The sequence below is a fragment of the Anser cygnoides genome, chromosome 11, assembly GCF_040182565.1.
Source record: "Anser cygnoides isolate HZ-2024a breed goose chromosome 11, Taihu_goose_T2T_genome, whole genome shotgun sequence".
Taxonomy (NCBI): Eukaryota; Metazoa; Chordata; class Aves; order Anseriformes; family Anatidae; genus Anser; species Anser cygnoides.
Window position 1 is genome coordinate 13,957,278 of NC_089883.1, and position 19,063 is coordinate 13,976,340.

Genomic DNA, 19,063 nt, shown 5'->3' on the forward strand with positions numbered 1-19,063 from the left:
CCTCTAGTCGGCATTAGTTTGTTCTACGTAGAAACTGGCAAGGTAGTAGTTATTGTGTAAAGTGTGACACAGCTAACTGGTGTGAGTGGATTTCATTCAGTGCATTGATACAGGTCTCCACCCAGGGAAGTGTCAATCTGCCGAGCTGTCTTAAGGAACGGTGGGCATAATCCTGTTTGTGAGGGACGGATGCGCTCATGTAGTCTCAGCAGCCATCCATTTCCCTGCAGTAACAGAGTTTGTTTCTGTAGTGCTAAAAGCTCAACCTACACCTGAGGCCAGTTACTGTCCATCCTGACTTTGTGGGCTGCAGCAGACAGGAGAGAGAGAAACTGTATTTTTTGCGTGGTCATATCACTATCTCCAAAGAATACTTTTATCACATAATAGTAGGACTATAGAATAGGCTGGGTTGTTTTTTTTGGTTTTTTTTATTAACAGAAGAGCCTCTGGTATTCTCAAGTTTGTATTAGCACAGATGGCTCATGAGTATATATTTCATTTAATTTGACAGTCTAAACAATTGAAAGATGGTAGTGAGAAACAACACAGGATCCTGAGCTGATATTAATTCTGGCTAAAAAGGAAGCATAGTTTCCTTGAAAAATTAGTTTAACTTCTATACACAAACTCAGGTGCCCTTTGACCTGCTGTTATCAGGGAAGGTTAAACCCAGAGTGCTAGGTCAGAGCATGAGTGGACAGCCCTAATTAAAGAAGGGTGGCCTTATGAATGGCATTTACATGACAGTGGTAAATGGTCACTGTATTGTGCTTTACATTTTGAAAATATACTAACTTAGCAAAATGCTTGAGATGCAAGATGGAGGATAATCACAGCTGAGCCTGTTTTAATTCTCAAGGATTCTGCTTTTCCTGAATAGACTTTCAGTATGCTAAAGCTAAACTATACAACAGATTGGGATTTATGTAAATGGACTTAACACAGACTCCAAGGTACAAAATCAAGAAAACTCTCAAATGAAAGAAATTTTCTCACAGGCCTGCATTGCTGTTTCATTAGAGTTAGTAGACTGTCTTGCTCATTCCTTGTGCTTTAGTCTTCCCCTTTGACCTTGTGTCGTTCTATCTGTTTGACATGTTTATTAAATAGAGGCTGTAGGCTGTGCAGATAAAATCTAATTCTCAATCTCCACGTTACAGCAATTTGCCTACTTTTTAAAAGTATCCCAAAAAGCTTTGCAGCTCAATGTTTTCTCCATTTGGATGTTTTTAAAATGTTTGCAAAGTCATTATTTCATATTAATCTTTGTATTCCATTCAGAGCACAAATTATTAATGCAAAATGCATTTTGCTCTTCTGCAAGAATGAAGATGATTTGTTTTCTTTTGCTTCTTACTAGGAAATATTATTAGCATTAACTTTTCCTGGAACATGTAAGTCAAATGAAATGGTCGACCGAATGCTATGCTGCATGTCAACTAAGCAGAATCCAATTTTCCTGTATCCCTTTGAAATTTGAATTTATTCTTATTTTTGTGGCTTTTAATGTTACAGTCCAGGTGTAACTGAATGAAATAAGAGAGTTGTTTCTGTCCTCCAAAAAAACTTCTTGCAACAAAGAACATAGTCGGTACTATGCGCCAAAATGTGTGCCATTGATGCATATGTGATTCACATAATTTCTGTAACATACTGCTAGATTGTAATTTCTGTTTCTTGGCCTTTTTTTCAGTCTATTGTGGGTGCCGAAGGACTGTCCCTTGCGTTCCGCCATATTACCAGCTCTTTGCTGTGGTACTGTTCTCAGCATACCTGTGAAAGATTGCTGCATGAAGTCATTATTTGTGTGGGCTATTTTACTGTAAACAACACAGATAATCAGGTAAGGCAAATGGAAAATGGGATCAGAAGTTATCACATGCACATTTAGTCTTGGATCACTCAAAAAAAAAACAAATCCCCTCAACGCTGCTTTTGCAGCGCTTGGGATTCCAATGAACGCTAGTATATGCATTTGCAAAACAGAAGCTGAAGTTACATCTTAGCAAAAAAAATCTTTAATTTTATGTGGCTGTAAGCAAATTCTGTGTTCTATGCAGACAACAATGCTGACCTTGCATTGATCATAACTAGCTTCTCTCTGCCAAGATAAGCAGAGATCAGCAACTGATATTTTTAATTCCAAATTAAGTTCATGGCAGCTTGACTGGACAGCTGTGGTATCCAAGTACAACCTTTTAAAGACAACCAAATAGCCTGCCATGAAAGCATGTCCTCAGATGCCAACATAGCCATTTGCTTGGGTACCCAGAGAGCTCATTTACATTTAAACCTTCTTTTCATTGTGTCTTTCTACTAGTAAAGCAAACACTCTGCCAAACAGACAGTGAATATCCCCACCTAGCTTCCCTGATGTCCACTTTTGTTAATGGACTCTGTGACTTCTCATACTGGTGAAAACAGCTTATTAAATAACCCAGTTGTAAAACTTGAAAACTATTTCATACACTTTAGTCTTAAAAGTCGTCTGGTTTCCTCAGCTTACATGCAGCGTTTCAGGGAGATGGGCAGGGCAGAGGTTGGCACTTGCTCTTTGTTTTTGAGTATGTGAGCCTGACTCTGGATGTGTGGAAACTGCATTATAGCACCTACATCTTTGGTGTGATTCAGTTGAGTATTGTATTTTGTGAAGTTATTTGGTTTGTTCTCTCTCCAAACTTTTAGCAGTTGGTTCCCATTTTTTCTGTGTTTGTGGGGCTGCTGTCAGGATGAGGAGCTTGGTCCCCCCAGTTCAGCTGCAGAGCAAAACAAAGATGTGGTTCAACTTGTCAGCAAAGGTTAGAGAAAAGCTGTCCAGTTAACGTTCTTACAGTTGTTGACTATAATTGGAACATTCTAATATCTTAAGGCTGACAATGCTGTCAAAAATATTCCATAATTATATAATATAATTATATAGTAATGTTTCTGTGGTTTTGGCCACAACCTGAAGGAGGATCCTGCAGCCTTCCTACCCTGTGGAGCCAAATCCCATTCAGGGTTTAGAGGCTGGCTGGCGCTGTTCCCCAGCACACAGACTGTCGGGCCCCCAAAGTACAAACCACGGTCTAGAGCTTCTCAGGAACAGGGACTGCCTGTGGGCAGTACTTTTTAGCATGATCATTTTGAAAATCCGTGTGATACTGCTGCAATTTTTTCATCCCCACTGCTGCACAAGTAGTCGTGCTGGCATCCAGAGGTGCCAGCATACAATGTTTTTTTTTCTCTGCAGTTTCAAATTTTCTTTTCTGGCACACAAGTATAAACAGATGTGATTCATTGCAGAGAGGACTTGCGACTATAAATGTGCCAGGAATAGCACAGAAGAGGGATTTCCTACCAGCAATGTCTGTTAGAGCACACTGTAGCCTGTCACTGTTCAGCACTCATGCCCTGGGGCAGAGGTCCGACTGTCAGGAGCCGGCACGGTGCCACAGCAGCAGCGAGCTATGGTGGCTGCAGACAGGCAGGCAAGAGACTAAGTATGTGCATCGTGTGTGTGTTTGTGGGCATCCTTCCCAGCTGGTAATTTTACAATGTCTTGGAGTCTTCAGCATGTGCACTTGTGGTTGAGGTCATGTGCCGTCACTAATCTACCCCCAAACTGAGTTAATTTTCAAGATTAAAAGGCAGCTTTGGCAGCTCTGCAAGACAAGTTTAGGTCTTTGTTAAAACGACCGCGGTATGTTAGTACTTTTCATATGCTAAAAGCAGTCCTTTATGGTGGTTTGCTTTGGTGGTACTATCTCCAGAGATGTCACGCCATACTTCTTACTTAATTTCTCATATTTGTGTTTAATATTCCTATTCCCTAGCTTTTAACTGAGAAAGCAGCATTTTTGTTCACGAAAGTTTTCTCCATTACAATTCTCAATGAGAATTAACAAAATGAGCAGTAATGAGGGAGTGTTCAGCCCACCATAGACTCTTTGTATGTACACCTGTGCGTATTAAAGTCCACAGATGTATTCCTAGTGGATTGTGCTGTTCCTGACAGCATTGCTAAAGTTTCAAAAGGCCAGAGTCCTGCTCGCACAGATACTCATAAAACGTAGGGAAGCTTATAAAATAATATTTTTACTTTTACTACTAGGCAGGCAGGGAGACTTGCATATGGTCATTATTTTCAGGTGCTGTTAGTGTTGTGACTTCCAGTAAAGATATGATGCCTTTTGTAAAAGGCAAAGTGCTTTCTACTCATTCCCTTATGGTTTAATTTTTTATTACGTTTCGAGCTTCCAATTTTTTCTTTCACTGTGGATCATCTGCAGAGTGCTACTAAAAATAAAAAATTGGTCTCACAGTGAAAGCTTTCACGTAGCAGGCTTGAACTCCTGGAAAGAACTGCATCGTAAAAATAGATATGCCAGACTTGAGCTATGAAACCAAACTTTCATAGAGCCTGGTAGCTCTTTTTATTTACTATTTGAACAGACTTTATAAAGAGTCAATAACTGATGTATTTTGCAGCAGACTCGCATTATTCTTACAGTCAAATCCATTTTTGTTTTGAATCATTTGTAGTTTAAATAGGTCTTTTCCTCTCTGCATTTGTATTCCTTATTACAAAGCTGTGTAACTTTTCGTTTCAGCTACCAAAAAAAGAACGGAGTTATTTAGAGCTTTCAGTATGACTTTGTTCAACAACATGAACAGATAAAATATCTCAAACGGCATACTGGAATAAAGACAAAATAGCATTAATTATTCAAAAACTTGCAGTTTGGAGAAGAGAGAGATTTCTAAAAAAAATAAATTTTACAGTCTGTCAACCTCGACATTGACCTTCTGAAGCAGTACTGTGATTTAAGCTAGGTGAAATATTGCCCCATGCAGTCAAGATAATAGAAGGGCAACTTCCTAAATATTTCACATTCATAGAGCAAAATCTTCCAAGAGCATCATATACCACTCACTGAATGTAATTCAGGTTTGTCTGGTTTTATTCTGCTATCTGTAAAACTCTTTACAGTTAGTCGAGTGGCAAACGCAAAAGGGAAGTTCCTTTCTGTCTCCTGTCTTCCAGCCTGGTATTTCAGTGCAGCTTGCAGGAGCCCCATGGAAGGGCAGGGTCTCGTGGTGGGTCCTACACATGTGTGTAGTGTCTGTGGCGGGGTCCCAGTTCGTGGTTTTATCGCCATTAGCTTTTGGTCGGGGCCCACATGATTCTGTCGAGGAGCGATGAGGACAATGGACAGTGAAGGAATGCTTTCCCAAGTGTTTTGATAGTGCTCGCTCTGTTTATTCTAGAAAGACTATGATTTTGCTGACTCTGCCCACATGTAATATATTGGTAATATTCCTTTCCTTTTTTTTTTTTCTTTGTTCTAACATTCATAAAGCCTTGTCAGGGCAGCTGCTGTCACTGAGGAAATAAATCAGTTATGAAACTGAAAAATTCAAAAAGCAAAGAGTTTCTTTAATATTTTAAATGGTTCAACATCATTAGTCAAGCCTAAACTGCGCTGTCTGTTTTGTATCGGCACGTGAACTTCTGTTTACTATAGAGTTAGACAGCCCGCCTTCCACAAGACGGCCTTCTGTAATCATGCCGGAGCGGGGCTCGGCTTTATTAGGCGTCTGCTTTGCATGAAGTATGATCCAGGAACTGGTGGTCACCCTTTTTTGGCCACGATTTAATCTATTAACTTACGAAATGGTTCCCATGATACTGAGGGTAGAGATGTAAAACAAAACAGTAATAAAAATAATGTCCCATCTTTTAATAAACCAATCGCACTAGAGGACTACAGTTGCTAATTAAAATGTTCTTGTTAATTAAAAATATCCTTCTATTTCATTACATTTTTATTCCCTTTCTTGGATTTAATTATTACAATGACTGTAATTAGCATGTGCTGTCAACTCACTTCATTTGCATATTATATTGGATAATTGAATGTGGTCCTGTAATTAAATTAACATGAATGACAGATGATTTGGCTTCTTTCACATTGCTGTACTGGGAATAAGAATCTTTCCATATTCATCGCACTTACTGAATATTTTGCATTTGAAAAGTCATCAGACACCAGATCCTCCGGCTCAGGACTTTGTCTGACAGGCTCCAAAAGAAGTTGCATTGTTCGTTTGTGCAATTGATTTAAATAAATAGAGCTTTTTCTTTTGTCACTGTTTGGCACACATAACATGCTGTTTTGAGAGTGCTCCAGCAGAATCTCACTAATGTCTGGGATTTGTAGGACACAGGACTTTATACTTCTAAGTTGTTGAGCTGAAACATAGGTTTTGCAACGCAGTACCGCTAACATTTCTGTGAGAGCTAGGGAGATGCATATGCAGCTTTTAAATTTTTTGTTACAAAAGGTAGGGTTTGTTGTAGATACAGTTAGGGACTAGAGTAATCGGTGTCGCTGGAAGAAAAGGGATATGCAAACCATATGTCTTTGAAGAAAGGATTTCGTTCTGGGAAGTTTGTCTTGCAGTTGCAGTAGTTTAACTAACTTGTTTCTCTGTCACTCCAAGCCTTTTATCCCTAGGCAGTTGTGTCTATACGAACAGTACATTATTTTCATTGTAAGCTTAGAAATAATTGAGGTGTTAATATCAAATAATCCGTAAATTGAAAATAGCAGCAGACGGAGTTATATTTGGTAGTGTCATTCACTCACGAGAAATTTATCCATGCTATATAGATGTAGAAAATGTGTTGCAAAGCATGTTTCAGGTGTGCCATCTTGCTCCACTCAAAGGAACAAGGAACAGTAAGATTTCAGAATATTTGGGGAGAGGAATTTCTCCTGTCTTAAAAATATAGAACGTCACAAAGTAGTGTAACAAATAAAAATGTAATGTTCAAAGAAATTAAGTTGTATGAAAGGCACAGTTCTGAAAGGTTCGTGAAATTTATTGCTTGTTTTCATCACAAAAATATATGTAGAAGGTCCCCAAGAAAGGCTCCATACATAGATTCTTTCCTCTTTTTTTTATTTAAATTACTGGCTTATATTTTCCTACTTTTTAGCATTTTTCTTGTGACAAATATTTCTGACATAAAATAACAATACTTTTTCTCATTAAGTAGTGTGCGTATGAAGTTGAAGTTGATTAATGTATCACATACATATGTATATTGCGTGCCCTAACTGTGGTTACAAGTACTGCTAGTTGTAAGGGACAATCATGAAAAGACTTCAGATTAAAAGCTGTCTTTAGGGAAATTATTCTGTGCAGTTGACTGTACTGAGTTTCAGTAAATGGCCAGCTTCATCTAGTGTTAGCATAAAGAAAATAGCTTTAAAAAGTAACAATCGGGGAACTTGGAAACTGGAATAACAGGGAAACTTAGAAGAATGATTATAAAAATATGATGTAAAGATTGCATGTAGGTTGTTTACTGGAGGCCATCATTAAACTTCCATTATTTTTGTTGCTTTTGGGGCTAGGCTGGGACTGGAATAATTTTGATCTGATAGGTGGAGGTTTTAAAAAACAGAACACGAGAGTAAAGGTGCAGGAATTGGTAGTTACTGAGTGCTTAATAGCTGTATATGTTAGCAAACAGTGTCTGAAATTACTTAGTTCTGATTTTGATAATTATTTTTTTCAGAGGGGGTATTTCTAGGAGTATGGATTTCATACTGAGGTTGTTGGTTTAGTTAAGTCTTTCCCAAAAAAACTTTTAAAACTTTATAAGTTTTAATTTAAAAAAAAAAAAAAAAAGATAAGTTTTGTGGAATAGCTGATTTCAGCGAGTGAGTCATGTGAAATTGTAGTCTTGACTACCATTTAGGAGCACTTCAGCCCCCAGAGGATTAAACTCACCATCTTAAAATGGAGTAAATGAAAACAGCGTTGTAACGTATGCTTTTTCTCTATCAGCCTTACATAGTCAGATTGCATAAATTCACCTAAGTGAACCCATGGCTTTAGAAAAGCTGGCATTCCTCGCCGGCTGAGCAGTGAAAATTGGGAATGCCTCTGGGGTGGTTTGCCGGACACCTTTGTTGTTATTTGAGCTTCCTGATGAGCAACAACATTTAAAGAGCAATCAATGACAAAGCAAATAAAATACGATGTGAGCATGGTGGACTGCATATTTCACGCTTCATGTTTCCATTGTATTTCTAACGTTCCAAAATGTGTCTCATTTTTTTTCTTTATTTTATTTGTTTTTTAGAGGGTGCAGGGAAGGAATTATAATGTGAGCAAAGACTTAAAATGAAATCAGCTGTATTTAGTTTCAGTTTGGGACGGCTGGCTGATTCCTGTAGAAGAGGGAGCGGGAGCACGTAGGAGTTAGTAGAAGAAATGAATGCATTTGGATTTATCTTATTGTATTGTTCTTAAATTGTAAACACCAAAGAATAAACTTGGCTCCCAGTGTCATCAAAAGCAGTACTTCCAGCAACCTTGATATATCGTCCATAAGTAAAGCCTTGAGAAGAAGAGAGGGCTGGAGAGCGGCTAATGTCGCAGCCTCCAGAGGGCTATATCCTAATCTCAGATCAGGAAGAGAGAGTTTGGTGGTCTCAGCTTTTAATCTCCACTTAAAAAAAAAAAAAAAAAAAAAAGTTTGGCATAAGCACTTTCTTCTCAGTAAAGACCTAGACCTGGAATATTTTGACATTGGCCAGTGGAGATGCATTGGTGGAGATGCCTGCACAAGCTTGCACGATGCCTGTCTTTCCTCTGCCTCTTTCTAATCGAGCGTGCCAGTCTCTCTTTTCCATGAGTATTAAATTTCACACCAAAACTTAACACAAAGTCTAAAGTCTGCAAATCTTTAATCAGGCCTTGTGAGCTATTGTCTGTTTTGCCTCATGTGTGAAGGAACTCCCTGTTCTTCTCCCATAAACTTAAAGTTTTCCAAGTCTCTGCAGAACCACAGTGACTGTCCTGAACATTGCTGGCCCCACACGGAGAGGACATCAGCCTGCTCTCTGTTCACAGCTTTGGGCTCCAGCAGTTGGCAGTTGTTCCAAGTACTTGGATGCTGCAGTATGGGTGGGAACATGCAAGAGACCTAAAGAAGTCTCCCGAACCTATTTCATCATGTTTAGCTCAAATAAATAAGTATCACTTGATTGAAGTATAATTGAAATATAAAGAAAAAAACTAAAATGGATTAAGTCTTGCAAAAGTTAATACTATGGAAAATCTTGCATATTTTTCATGGCAGAAAAGTACGTTTTCTTGCTCTCTGAAGCTTTTTCTCAAGCCAGCTCTGTAACGTCAAGTGGCTTCATGTGTTTCAGTCTTTTTAGTTGACAATCAGATAATTTCACAAAGCCTTTACATTTATTGTTGAAGCCAGAAAGTAAAGTGTTCTAGTAATAAAAATTCTAAGACTGTGTAGCTTATTTGCAAGTAGGTTTTTGGTTGGTTTTGAAAAGAGAGAATGCTCTGAGAGAGACAAAGTATTTTCTGTGTTTTAGACTGTAATAGTTTATTTACTCGCACCTTCTGGGGATTTTGATCCAGCTAGATCTGTTTTCAAGGATCATGGCAGAAACCTCTTCCGATAGTCAGTTTGAACTTCTTTTGACTGAGGTCTTGTTCCCTCTCTAGGCTTCAAATCAAGAATTCTGCATTTTCGTCAGTGGAGTTTCACCTCTAAATGCGTAGAGGGTCATGCCTAGAACAGCAGCTTAAAGTTCCAAGTGGTGCATCCTCAAAGTTGCAGATCTTATCTAAATGTGAAGATGATTCTTGAAAAATAATGCAGGGCTGACAGGTCCAATTCTGATCATTTCAGTGTTCAGAACCATACTTAAGGAACTGAGACGTGGTAGATTTTGGTGGGTTTTTTTTAAGCTTATACATGTATTTCACAATACATTTGATGTATAATAATATTCTTCTCGGATAAAAATAAATAAATAAATACTCCAACACGTAAACGTATAAATCCACCATTACATTATTTTGGAAGCTATAAAGCTTAGCTTTTTCTAGAAAGTAATGTTACCCTTGAATTTAACAAGATATTTAAGTATGTGCATGACATTAAGCATGAGAACAACCTCATGTGTTTAAATGTTTATTTTCTTGTCATTATGTTAAATGCTAAAATTCCATCATTTTTTCAAGTAAAGCTTTTCCTTACTATTCTTCCTGGTTTGGCTGTTAGGTTACCAGTTTATCCTGTAGCCTGGGCATGTGCTGAATTCACAGGTAGCCTCAGTGCGTATTGGAACCATTTCCATTCTCTTCTCTTCTCACCTTTTAGTCAAGCTGATATTTTAAATTTATTTATTGATGAATTTAATCTCTATAATCTTTGTTCTTTTAACTAAGGTACCTTGTTGGTTATCATTTTGAGTGACATTTTTTCAAGAGTTTCACACCAAGAACTTCTTTATCTAGGTTTCTCACTAGTGTCACTGTTGATAGACATTTTTACATTTTTAAACATATCACTGTACTTGTGTTTGCTGTTATCCTATCTGCATGTTCAAAGAGCTTTGGATGATCCTACAAAAACTGCTCAGATATTTTTTTTCTCTTCTTATGCATGCCCAGAGCACCACAAAGCACTGTGCTCTTAAACCATAGAGCTAGCTCTGAAAGGACACCACTCATAATGTGGTTTATAGGAAGACAAATGCTATTTCTGAACTCTGTTATCTGCCCAACTTCTCTCGGAAAGCTTGTGTGTGCTGTTAAGAAAATAAACACTGAAATATTTCAAATAGACCAAATTCTTATTTTTAAATTTGAATGTAGCATTTTGGAACATTGCTTTTGCATAGAAATGGTGCTCTGATTCCTGATAAATGTTAGAAGGAGTTTAGAACATTCTTTGCTCAGAGCCTTGCCAATAGCGGAGTTTGCAAAATGGAAAGAAAAGAGCTTGACCTTAAAACAGAAGAAGAGCCTAAGTGGTGACATATTCTGCTGATTAAATACTAGCAGTATGGGATCTGTTTATATAGAAGCAAAGAAATAATGCAGATCTAACTTTGAAGAGAAACTCTGGACTACTAATATAAAGACTTATTTCTTTTACAAAGTTATAAATAACCTGACATCAAACAAAAGCATTTAACCGTTTGATGTATTCTCTGTAGTTACAGAGTCGATGCACAACATTTCAGCTCTTGTTCAATAAAGCTATTAGTTGTTTGTGCCAATTAGAACTGACTTTGATAGAAATTATAAATAGAAAAGAAACGTTAATAGTTCCCATACCAACAGTACAATTTTAAGAGCCAAATGTTTACAATGGCCATGTCCAAGTTGGGAACTGTAGGTCATGCAAGATTGTGGAAGTGCCAGGGGGTGCCCCTTAGAGAGCCGTTAGCCTTGTAGTCCGCGTTGTTTGGAGAATATTGCGTCTGAACCTGAAATAGGTTACAGCAGAAGACCACAGTCTAAGTGGACATTTTAATGCTTTGGTTCATTAAAAAAAAAAAAAGAGAGAGAGAAGGAAATATTTCTAGAAAGTGTAGTCAGCTTGCAGTGACAATGGCTGTTGTTTCTTACTAAGAGACTATGGACTACAGTTCTTCATTAGGAGTGTTTTCTCTGCAAGAGCTGAGGAAGGCATCACTTCAGGAAATTTTATACTTTAAGATTCAAGCAAGTTCTTCTGTTTCCAATTACACGTTGCTGTGATAATTTCATCTCACTTTACATTTGATGCGAGAGCTACAACTTCTAATACTTGGTCAAATTACTGAAAAATGCCAGCAACCTTTGAGGAAATAATAAATGGCAAAAACTCTTACAAATTTTAGACATGCTGATCACCAGTACAGTTGATGATATCTTGCAGCTTTTCAGAGGTATAGACAGTCCTTGGTAAATAATAATTATTTCACAGTATGATGTTTGTCTGCTCTAGCACAGTTTACTTCCTTGAGAACCTGGCTTTCTGAATCAACTGAATACTTACTTCTCGGTTCTTTGTTTCGCCATTGCATAGACAAAAAGCTTGCTGCAGGCTTTCTGTTCCTCCTGACCAGAAAATTAATTACGCTTTTTGAAAGATAATTCCTGTGTTTTTATGGTGTGTATGGACAGAAATAAGTGACATGAACGGTGCTTTTCCAGATCTGCAAATGTCCAAGTGAAACAAGAAAACCTAAATCCATCAGTAGAACTAAACTAAATATTGCTCTGAAAATCACCACTTCTACTCTCTAGTAATCCTGGACTGGCCTTGACTGTTACAGAAGGAGTGAAAAAGATCATTTTGTAAGACTGAACCTTCTTTTCTCTGTTGTTGTTCCTTGTAGCAAAATATCTGACAATATTTAATGTGTGCGCATAGAACCATTTAAAAACCATCTATGATCTTAATCTTCTCTAAATCTCTGAAGAGTTGCTGGCAAATTTTAAATTCAGTTAGTTTCTCTTTTTTTTTCAAATGCTTGTCATGTAGAAAGTATGCAGTTACAACTTGGAAAAAGACATTTGGATTGTCAGCAGCAATACTTCCTCATGGGTTAAAAAAAATGTAAATCTTCAAAAAACGTTTTGATTAAACTAGTTCTTGAAAACCGAGCCACAGGCATCTTCACTTATGAGTCAAATCAGGATATTAGAGTTCTTAAAGAATACATGAATCACCAGTTCACCTCAATTTGGGTAATATTTTTTCAATGTTTTACATGCTCCCATTCCTCAACTTTCTGACTGACACGTTAGATTTCTCAATGAAAATTCTGATTATTACTTGTAAGATGTTTATAAACTCAGCTACCCTAGTGTTGTTCCAAAGACTAGAGGTTTCTTGTTTTAATTTTGTTGTAAAATTAGCCATTGACTTGGTAAGATTTGACTTCTTATTTATTATGACATGTAGCTGCTGATGTGTATCAATCAAAAAAGCAGGATCCTGGTAGCTATGAATGTTTTACTATGTAGCTTTGGCAAAAGTTTATGCATAGGCATGTAAGTATTTTTTTCATGATAAAAGGAATATAGGGAAAGATTGGATCCAAGACAGATGTTTTATATATCGCATACAGTATGTAAGAAGAATTATGAGGTGTTCACCAAAATGTCTTTCTCTTGATAGTTCTCATGCAAAGGCTCCCTCTGCGTATGCGAGCGGTTATCTCCCTGCCCTTGCGAGCAAGGAAGGGAGTCACAGCTTCCAGATTCTCATTGCTCCAGGATCCACAGAAAGTTCGTTTTGGGTCTCTGAAGCTTCTCAGAGAAAGGAAAGAGCTGTACATTGCCTAAGCTATTCGGAGGAAATTGAACCTACATTATTTAGGTCCTTGTGGTTTATTAGTTCCCTATCAAGGGTCTTTTAGTCCTGTGAAGATCTGCTTTGCAAGGTGCCGGAAAGGGAAGGGAAAAGAAAAGGGAAAGGAAAGGTGCTGGAGCTGTCCCAGTGGGCATACAAAGAAGAATTGCAGGATCCAGGATGGAAAAGCCTTCTAGCAGTCACCTCGACTGTGTAGCCAGAAACACTGCTTCAGCGGCAGGGGAAGCCTTATCTCCCAGCAAAATGATGAGTTCCCCTCACAACTTTATTACTGTTCTAATACTACAAGGAGCTTTTAATTTTTTTGATTGATTGTCCTTTTTTTATTGCTCAAGTGCTGTGTGGCATATTGCTGGCTTTTGTCATTGTAGCCTGTTTTGAAAGACTGACTTTTATACTGCTTCAGACTTTCACAGCTAGAAGAATTGCAGCAATATGTAAGCAATATACTATATAGTGAATATTGGCCCAAGTAAACTTGAGAAAAAAATGGATTCCACCTTGAGACAACAGGAATCATTCTTTCCTAAGTGGTAAGCTTCAGTGGATGGGGATGGTTATTGCACTCGAGAGGCACACGGGAGCAGGGCTTGCCGGGTGGGGTAGGGAAGAGGTGAGTGCCTGCCCCTCTGGCTATTGGATATGAAGCACATTAGTGGGGCCTGCGGGAGGCTGTAACCGGTGGGAGTGACAGAAGATAACAGATAGGCAACCCTGAGAGGTGTTGCTCAGTAAAAAGTTCCCCCAGGTCATCACATTAGTCATTGTGCTGGACAGTCAGCTAGCGCAGCTCTGTAGACACAGCACGCGGGCTGGAAGCTGGAAATTCAGACAGAGACCAAGCAAGGAGCACACTATTCCTAAACATGGCTCTTAGCGAAGCTTGAAAGTAAACAAAATCAAGTATTAGAGTGGCATGCATTGTGTACAGCCCTTCCTAACTGTCATCTTACACAGTGGAGAGGCTGCCTGAGTCTGGCACAGTAAGGGACCTGAGATGCTCTAGCTTCTCATTTTGGACATGATTCTACGTGGAGAGCAGAGTGTGCCACTGGCCAATGCTCGCTCGCGTGCTGTCTGTTACTCACATCTCCTCATCATCTGCTGGGCTCCGCTGCCGAAACGTACCGGAGATGGTCTTCAGTTTGGCAGGTAGCAGGAAGAAAAACTTTATTAATTCATCATGAAATAGTATTTCACAAACATAGTTGCAGTTTGTCTTATCTGCATGTAGCTTCTGTCTTCACAGGGTTTTTCCAATGTTTACTGTGTTGGGTCAAAACCAACCTAGGCTAAGCAAGTTCATCGTCTGCAATTTCTTTAAGCAAAGCACGGGCAAAACTAATGAGGTGATATGAATATCTTGAAATTAATAGTAGGCAACATTTTAAGTAAAATACAGAAAACAGCAATATGAATGAACTGCTCTGAATAACAATAGAGTAGCTTTTACTAATTTGGTAGAGGTCTCAATTCAGAAAAAGACCGCAAGCAAATATTAATGGGACCTAGGCACATATGTGGAGTTAAGCAGGTGCTTAAGTGCTTGGCTGTACAGAAATGCAGTGATTTAATTAAGATCTTGTTACGTTTGACAGGCATATCTGACTTTCAGGCTGGAGAGAGAGCAACAAGAAAAGCTAATTCTAGCGTTCTAGTATGTGACAGGAATTCCTGTGCTGCCTTTCAGTAAGGGGTTTGTATCTCATATGAGAGCATTTTATGAGAAGAGTATTCCAGGTCTGCAAAACTCCCTAGAATCGTCCAGCAAAGAGATGGAAGTGACTGTTTAAAAAAAAAAAAAAAAAAAAAAACTTTTTCCATCATAAAAAAGTCATAGACAAGGTTTTCATTTGTTTTCTTTAATGTTCATCTGCTCAGTCGAGTGCTGGACTTCACTTTCTCTGCCACTTGACAGTGAAACGAGGAATATGCTCTTAGAGGTTTATTTGCTTGGGAATTTTTTCCAGTGAGGAGTGAGTTATTTCATGATTTTTTTCAGGCTACATAATGCAGTGTATCAGGTTTAGTGTAGCTGCATTAGTACAATGAACTGAACTCATTTAATTGATTCCATGTGTGATAAATAGCAGATTAAAATAATCAGCAGCTCTTGTGTATAACTTCCCTATCTTTAATGTTGATAACATCTTAGTAAAAAAAAGTTGAAAAGAAAAAGATAATGAAATAGTAATTCCATGAGCGCTGTTTGGGTGTCTGCACTGTTCATTTTAGAAGAGTTCACTAATTATCCATGGCATTTCTAGAACAGGTAAAGGAAGTGAAGTGTGAAATGAAAAATTAAAAGTCCTCAAAACTGCTTTTCCTGGGTCTGTTCCTCAGGTCCAGTGGCCATTAAAAAGAAGTGGAGTTCTCTCACTCTGTCCTGTACAAATACCAATTGTAGTTATGTTAGTACGGTTACAACTGATTCTGAGCACTTTTCGGATTGTAGGATTTGCCATAGAAAAACCTAGAGTTAGATCATACCCACCGTGATTAATTTACAATTCCAGCAGTAAGCACAAAGCATGGTAGCCAACAGCTAAGTTCAGCATCATCCAAATGCTTTCGTGGTGGGCTAGATATTTTCCTCAAAAGAGCACTATATACTTAATTGTCACGTATTTGTTTGTCTCTTAAAAATTCCTCCTGGCTTTAAGGGCATTAAGACAATTCTGCCAGTATTCTGAAAGGTTTTCAGTGCCTTTTAGGCTGGTGAACTGAAAAAATGCAAACTATTACTTTGTTGATCTTGTTTTTAAACTGAACTGCATTATCAACTCAGAGTGTGTTCTTAAGGTATTGTTAAAAGTGCTTTGAAAACTTGTAAATCCCTGTAATTTATGTTCCTGTGGTCTCAACTGCTTCTTTCTGTCCTTCTGGTTTTAATTTCAATGCAGTCTTGTCTGGGTGTGTACCTGTAAAATTGTGTTTTTCCAAGTACAATTTACAGTCATGACCCTAAGTTTTACAGTGTTCAGCCCTATAGGAGCTTCCTCCGATGCTGAAAAGCCAACTTTGGGTCAAACAGCTCTTTCATATTATAATTGTCTAATCGAGGTTGCTTGGAACAGATCCGATTTTGAATTTTTTTTAGTTTATCACAAAGACTTTATAAGAATATCAAGTAAATTGGAAAGGTTCCTTTGTAAGAGACCAGTATAGCATTGCCTTATTTTTCCAGATGTACGCAGTTGTAAACTTAGCCTGCTTCATGACAACAGTCCCATTTATCTAAACAATTCTCCTTTTAGAGTCAATGGCACTGATAGAAACTAAGATAAGAAATACAGATGGGAGGATCTTTTGGAGTCTCTACTGAAACTCATTGCTGTGCAGCTTACAATCACCTTTTCTTTTCTGTGCCTGAGAATGTGTAGCAGACATCTACGATGAAACAGAGTCCTCTGTGATTGCCAGAGAGCACTCCAGTAAAGGATGAGCAAGCTTCATCAGGCTTTTATGGTCGTGGTGATCTCGCTCTTGATTTTTTCTTTTTTATTTTTCCAATAAAGATATGCTTACTGTGTTTAAATGGCAGCAGTTGTTTCTGTCTTTGTTGTTGTGGGTGGGTTTTTTGTAGTCCTAAACTTAGAACAGTGTCTTTGCTTTAATTCTTTGTCTTAAACAAAAGTATCGTAATGCTCAGAGTAATCCAGTTCTCCTTTTTATTGTCTTTTTTGGTGATAAAGGCAAAAGCAGTTTCACAGCCTTATTTTCTTTGTGTTCCCCTGCAATAAAAATAATATTTGCACACTAAAACAGAAGTTAGTTGGACTAAATGTTCTAAGATTTATTTTTAGTATTTACTAAAATGTTTTCTTCTCAGCCATGCTCATATTTTTAGCATGACTTCAACACTCTTGATGATTAACAGGAAGAGAAGACCAGATAGGCTGCGTGTTCTAATTTTGTTACGTTTGTGTTTTCAGATCATTGTACAATCTGGCCGTCACCCCACAGTGCTGCAGAAGCTGTGCCAGTTGCCTTTCCAGTATTTCAGTGATCCTCGTTTAATCAAAGTGCTCTTCCCTTCACTAATAGCTGCTTGTTACAATAACTCCCAGAACAAGATCATCCTGGAGCAGGAGATGAGCTGTGTGTTACTCGCCACATTCATTCAGGTAGCTATGTCAGTAAGAGCAGTGCATGCAGGAAGACTGCAGCCGTTTTTCTCACCTTTGCAGTGTATATAGAAATCGCTTGCCTTAGGTAAAACAAGTAAACAGCATTGAAGTACTTTAAGATTCTGTGCAGCTCTTTTCGAACCACAGATGATGCCTGTACTTGAGACATCTTAAAACACTGAAAGGTTACCGAGTAGTTCGGGTTCTCACTGTCGCCTGCAGCATCCTGTTGTCATTAAAGTTACTGGACGTGAAAGAAAGATTTGGTGTAGATCATACTGTTACCAGACAATTCTTTTAAAATACTTATTTTTTTTAAAGGGCTGCACATACAGCATATCTGAAATCTGTATGTTAATCTGTTTATATATAAATGTACAGTTGTATACTGTGTACATCAGATTTACAGGGAGAACTGAACAGAAGTGTATATATTTTATGCAGAAAATACACAGAACATATGTTACCGGTCTAATCTTGCAATCTTTATTTTTGACAGTAAGCCACTGAGGTCATTACAAATACTGTTTTGAATAAGGATTTACAGCGGGTTTGTTCTCTTTGTGTAAATTTATATGCTGTGCTTTATTTATCAGCTTTCACATGTGCCTCATGCTTTCCATACGTTTTACCATCTATTTTCAAATGAATAAATGCTGTTTTCATAAACACTTTGCTATTACAGAATAATACGGTTTTAGGATTCTCTATCAGTCACCTGAGAGTTACCGTTGTTGATACGGAAACGTTACTCCAACTCGTTCCTAATGCTTTACAGCTAGTCAAAGGGTAGGCTACACAGATTTGGGAGAGAGGGCATTAGAACTAAATATTTACTAAAAGTCTTAGCATAACTAAGTTATAACTGACTTATCAAGCTTCTGAGTGGGACTACTTTTTATTCTTTCAATACTAAAATAATTGCATATCAAATTAAAAATGACAACAAAAACTTCGTAACTTAGCATTAGAAGAATTTGCCATATTGTAATGAACTTCTGTTTAAATACAAAGCTATAATTCATCTTTGACTCTTTTATATTGAAACATTTTAATATGGAAACTACAGATTTCACTCTAGAAGGTGCGGTAGCAAAAAATGAGCATTATCAGTAAATGCAGCAAGCTTGATTTGTGTTCCAATTAAAAAAAAAAAAAAGTAGGGAATAGTGTCCCCCATCAAATAATTAAGGTTATTTACCTTGATTCCTTTGGTCTAATAGTGGCATTTAAATCCCCAGTAGCTGCAGCAAAATGTAAGTATATTTGCAAGGGTCAGCGTTATTAATTTGATTTATAATTAGTGAAGTATTTATATCTCAGATGCCAAGTCCCTGTGCTATTCCTTCAGGCTTTTAGAAGAGTTGCCTTAAAATACAGAAGATCCTCGTGGGCTCTACACTGTCAAGTTTTTGCTGGCTTTACTGATACTTCAATATTTTACTCATTTTAAGATCTCATCCCAAATGTTGAACACACACACACACACACACACAGAACGATTCTGAAAGGAACCAAGGAATGCTCAAATCCCCCTACACACAGAAGAGCCTTGCCCCTGCACTTTTATTTCAACCTGCTGCAGTTCGTCAAGCAAATCTCTCGTTTGCTTCAGTGGAAGTTTTGGTAAAGTCTGTAAAATGTTTCCCTGTGACTAGAAAATGAGATTCTTCCTGTGCCAGGGAATGCAAAAAGAAGTCCCGTTTACGTAAAAGTTTGGTCATGTGTACGAATATAACACTTAAAT

General features: G+C 37.9%; 1 protein-coding gene across 5 annotated transcripts in view; it reads left to right on the top strand.

Annotated features, from left to right (window-relative positions):
* SCAPER (S-phase cyclin A associated protein in the ER) overlaps positions 1-19,063 on the top strand; it is a 160,368-nt gene that overhangs the window by 138,247 nt on the left and 3,058 nt on the right. For all 5 annotated transcript variants that reach the window (XM_067004071.1, XM_067004069.1, XM_067004070.1 and 2 more), the window contains 2 exons: positions 1,697-1,846; positions 17,122-17,313. In XM_067004071.1, the coding sequence (XP_066860172.1) occupies positions 1,697-1,846; positions 17,122-17,313 (342 nt within the window). The remainder of the gene's footprint in view (positions 1-1,696; positions 1,847-17,121; positions 17,314-19,063) is intronic.